Source organism: Notechis scutatus, chromosome 3, assembly GCF_049901735.1.
Source record: "Notechis scutatus isolate UNSWTSFEM ecotype Mainland chromosome 3, rNotScu1.2, whole genome shotgun sequence".
In the NCBI taxonomy this organism is placed as follows: Eukaryota; Metazoa; Chordata; class Lepidosauria; order Squamata; family Elapidae; genus Notechis; species Notechis scutatus.
Window position 1 is genome coordinate 203460754 of NC_142011.1, and position 3666 is coordinate 203464419.

At 36.6% G+C, this 3666-nt stretch overlaps 1 protein-coding gene across 1 annotated transcript; it reads left to right on the forward strand.

Annotated features, from left to right (window-relative positions):
- The first annotated feature begins 2024 nt into the window (after window positions 1-2024).
- On the forward strand, window positions 2025-2948 carry LOC113426444 (mas-related G protein-coupled receptor member H-like). Its single transcript, XM_026688811.2, has one exon. It carries the CDS (start codon window positions 2025-2027, stop codon window positions 2946-2948), a length of 924 nt encoding a protein of 307 aa, XP_026544596.2.
- The last annotated feature ends 718 nt before the right edge of the window (window positions 2949-3666 follow it).

Here is a 3666-nt window from a genome sequence, read left to right on the forward strand (position 1 = left end):
CATAACAAAAATATAAATCTGTAATCATACTAGTACCACATATCTTTTTGTTTGATTGTTTGCTTCTATTATGTTTTTACATTTTATTATATTTACACCACAGAGACTTTTGGAGGTTGGAGCACCAACTAGTGATGAGGTCTGGGGAGGTTATATTTTGGGGGAATACAGTTTTATTGGTCAGCGTTAGGGAGTTCTCATTTCCTCATGAACCTGGTATTATGAGAATGGTGGAAATGTGAGAGAGAGAATTGATAATTCTTGGAAACCTAATACATGGAATAGGGTTAGTGGTTATAGGGCAATTTAGACAATAAACATTGCATTCTTACCTTTACTTATAATTAAATATAAGATGCAATTGAAATAAGACAGTTTTAAACTCAAGCACTGTTTCCTGGTATTTAAACTTTCTCTTTATGTGAATGAATTGAGACAAATGTTTTGGAGATAATCTCTTCTTATGACCTACAAAGAAAAAGGACCTCCACAGATTTAGGCAGAAAGAACTTCAATTAGTAACAAATGTCCATCAAACTAAGTGGATGTATTTGCTCTGCTGATTCTGTCACTTTTTATTTTATTTTATATGGGACAAGAATATTGGCAAGGGTTCAATGAATAGATCTCTAGAGTCAGACTGCCTCAGTTAGTGCTAGAGACTGAGAAGAAAAATGTGCAGAGATTCAAAGGAGTGCTTTATTACAAAGATGTTTTGAACAAAGCATGTTCTGAAAGATAAACAGTGAAATTAACCCTAACCCTAAGCACTTTTTGTGGATAGTGGAAGCATCTATCACCTAGTAGGAGATATTTTTAATTGTTTTCATGATAATTAGTTTGATGTTTCATTGTGGTGACTTATTCAGAATCATTGGCAGCAATACATTAATACATTATAATTGGTCACATGGCCAAATGTTTAGATTGGGTTGGGCATTTTTGTCCACCGATGCAGCTCTTCCTAAGAACCTGAGATAGCAATAGCAATAGCACTTAGATTTATATACCGCTTTACAGTGCTTTATAGCTCTCTCTAAGCAGCTTACAGTCAAAATATTGCCCTCAACAATTTGGATTTTCATTTTACCCACCTTGGAAGGATTGAAGACTGAGTCAACCTTGAGCCTGGTGAGATTTGAACTTCCAAATTGCAGTCAGCTGGCAGTCAGCAGAAGTAGCCTGCAAGTACTGCACTCTAACTCTAACATGGCTCATAAGCAGATGTTATTGTTTGATAGTGTTAAAGGTATCCCTGCAGGATTAAATTGTTCCAAGAAAAGCTGCTTTCTGCATTTATTATTATTATGGTGTTGATCATTGCACAATCAGCCAGAAGTTCAGATTGTCAAGCCCGAAATTGACATACATGTAGCCATTTTAGTTAGGCTTAGTATATATTCTTTTTCTTACTTTCTCTGTGGCAGTAATGGGGGGAAAGATTTCGGGCTTGCCACATTCCTAGTGGGGAGGAGTGGAGATAAAGATAGTTGTTTTGGCTAGGTGATTCTTCTTCCCGTGGGAAACAAGGTGTCCGTGCTTGGGCCCCTTGAGGTGGGGATTTATGACATCAAGTAATGTTGAATTACTTGTATTAGAGATTGTGACTTTTTGGGATTGTTTCTAACTTTTAATATTGTGGGATAATTCCAGGTTGTGTCAGATCCGGAATTATCACGGACTTTGCCAATTTGATGCTTTCCTAAATAAAAGTATTTGTCTTGGAAGATGGACTTTGTTCTTTTCTTTTTAAACGGATTCCATCACTTGGAAACCTGACACAGACTGGGTTTGGCATTTTTGCCTACGTATCAAGTCCTTACCATGGACCTGGGGTAGGCAGAGGATGATGATGATGATCAAAAAGTTGTCTCAATCTTTCCACAGAGACAAGATAGTGATGAAGATATGATAATTATTGAAGAATTAACAAACATATTGTTCTTTCTTTTCTTTCAATAGGAACTTCCATTCCAAAACAAGAGATTTTGAAGCATTACAGAATGAATTTCAGCCTGGCGAATATGGATGCTATAGTAATGTGTTTTAACGATAATATTACCAATTTTGTATACAGAACTAACAATTATTTCAACAAGTACCAAAATATGTATATCTATTCTAAAACAATAGTGTTCTTAATCATATTAATCATCTGCTGTATTGGAGTCCCATTAAATGGAATTGTGATCTGGCTACTTGGCTACCAGATTAAGAGAAACCCTTTCACTGTGTTGATTCTGAATTTAGCTATTGCCGACTTTAGTTTTCTTCTGTTTATGGCTATACACTGCATTAATTATTTTGCAGATTTTATACCATCAGGAATTCCCTGTGTGCTCTTCATTTCTATTTCTGACATTATGTATATCAATGGTCTGTTACTTCTGGTAGCCATCAGCATTGACCGGTGTGTGGCTGTCCTCTTCCCAATCTGGCATCGCTGTTCCCGGCCAAAACATTTGTCCCCTGCTGTCTGTGCTTTTATCTGGATCTGCTCTTTCCTCCTGGGTGGAATTCCAAACATTGTGGAATATGTATTGGAATCTAATGCCAACTTGTACCCCCATTTGCTGATGACTACTGAGATTTGTATTCCATTGATCACAACCTCTACTGTGATTCTTTTAGTCAAAATAGTTCTTAAACCTAAGCAGAACAAACGGGGAAGACTTTTAGTAATGACCTTAATTACTCTTCTCTGTTTTCTTATTTTAACTGTTCCATTAGATATCTACCTTTTCATTATTAATGTTCTTGACAAGAATTATTTTTCACAATTTCCTCTATTGGACAAATATTTTGAACTGGGTGCTTGCCTAAACAGCAGCATTAACCAAGTGATCTATTTTCTGGTTGGGAGAAAAAAACAAACTCGGTCCAGGGAAAGCATCAAGACCATTTTTCAAAGAGTCTTCAGGGAAGATGAAGTTTCTGAAGCCAGATAGAAGTTTAAAACACATACATAACAAATGTATGGCAGTGTTATCCTTTTAACAGTTTGTGTTGATTTTGCTATAATGCTGACCATTATTTACTTTTTAAAAAATTTGTGTATATTATGAATAAGTTAAATCAGGTCTATTTCTTTTTCACATGTTCTAGCTTACAGTAGATGGGTTACATTGCTCTTGGATTCCATTTAATAGTAGAGTGCACCTGAATGCTTGACTTAGTGAAGTTTTATTTCTTCATTAATTTTTGTGGAGTCTTTGTTGTTCTCTGAGCTTAGTTGTACGTTGATGATGTCACCTAGTTAGGTAATGAAATGACTGGAATCAAATAACCAGGCTCAGAGAGCACCAAGGATTCCACAATTCAACCTTGATCTACATATATTCGGTTCTACTAGTGTAATGAATTTTGGATGTTTTCTTTAAAGCTGAGATGAGCTCACCCCAAGAGTGGGAGTTGCCTGGCTGGCAACCATAGGAATGTAGTTTGATCACCCCTGTATTCAATTTAGTTTTATCCTATAAACAAATTATTGGCACATAACAGTATACTTCAGTGGTGGGATTCAAATTTTTTTACTACCATTTCTGTGGGTGTGGCTTGGTAGGCATGGCGTGGCTTGGTGGGCATGGCTGGTGGGTGTGGCAGGGGAAGGATACTGTAAAATCTCCATTACCACCCCATTCCAGGGGAAGGTTACTGTGAAATCTC

Coding starts and splice junctions, on each gene's coding strand:
- LOC113426444 (XM_026688811.2), top strand. CDS start 2,025: ATGGATGCTATAGTAATGTGTTTTAACGATAATATTACCAATTTTGTA.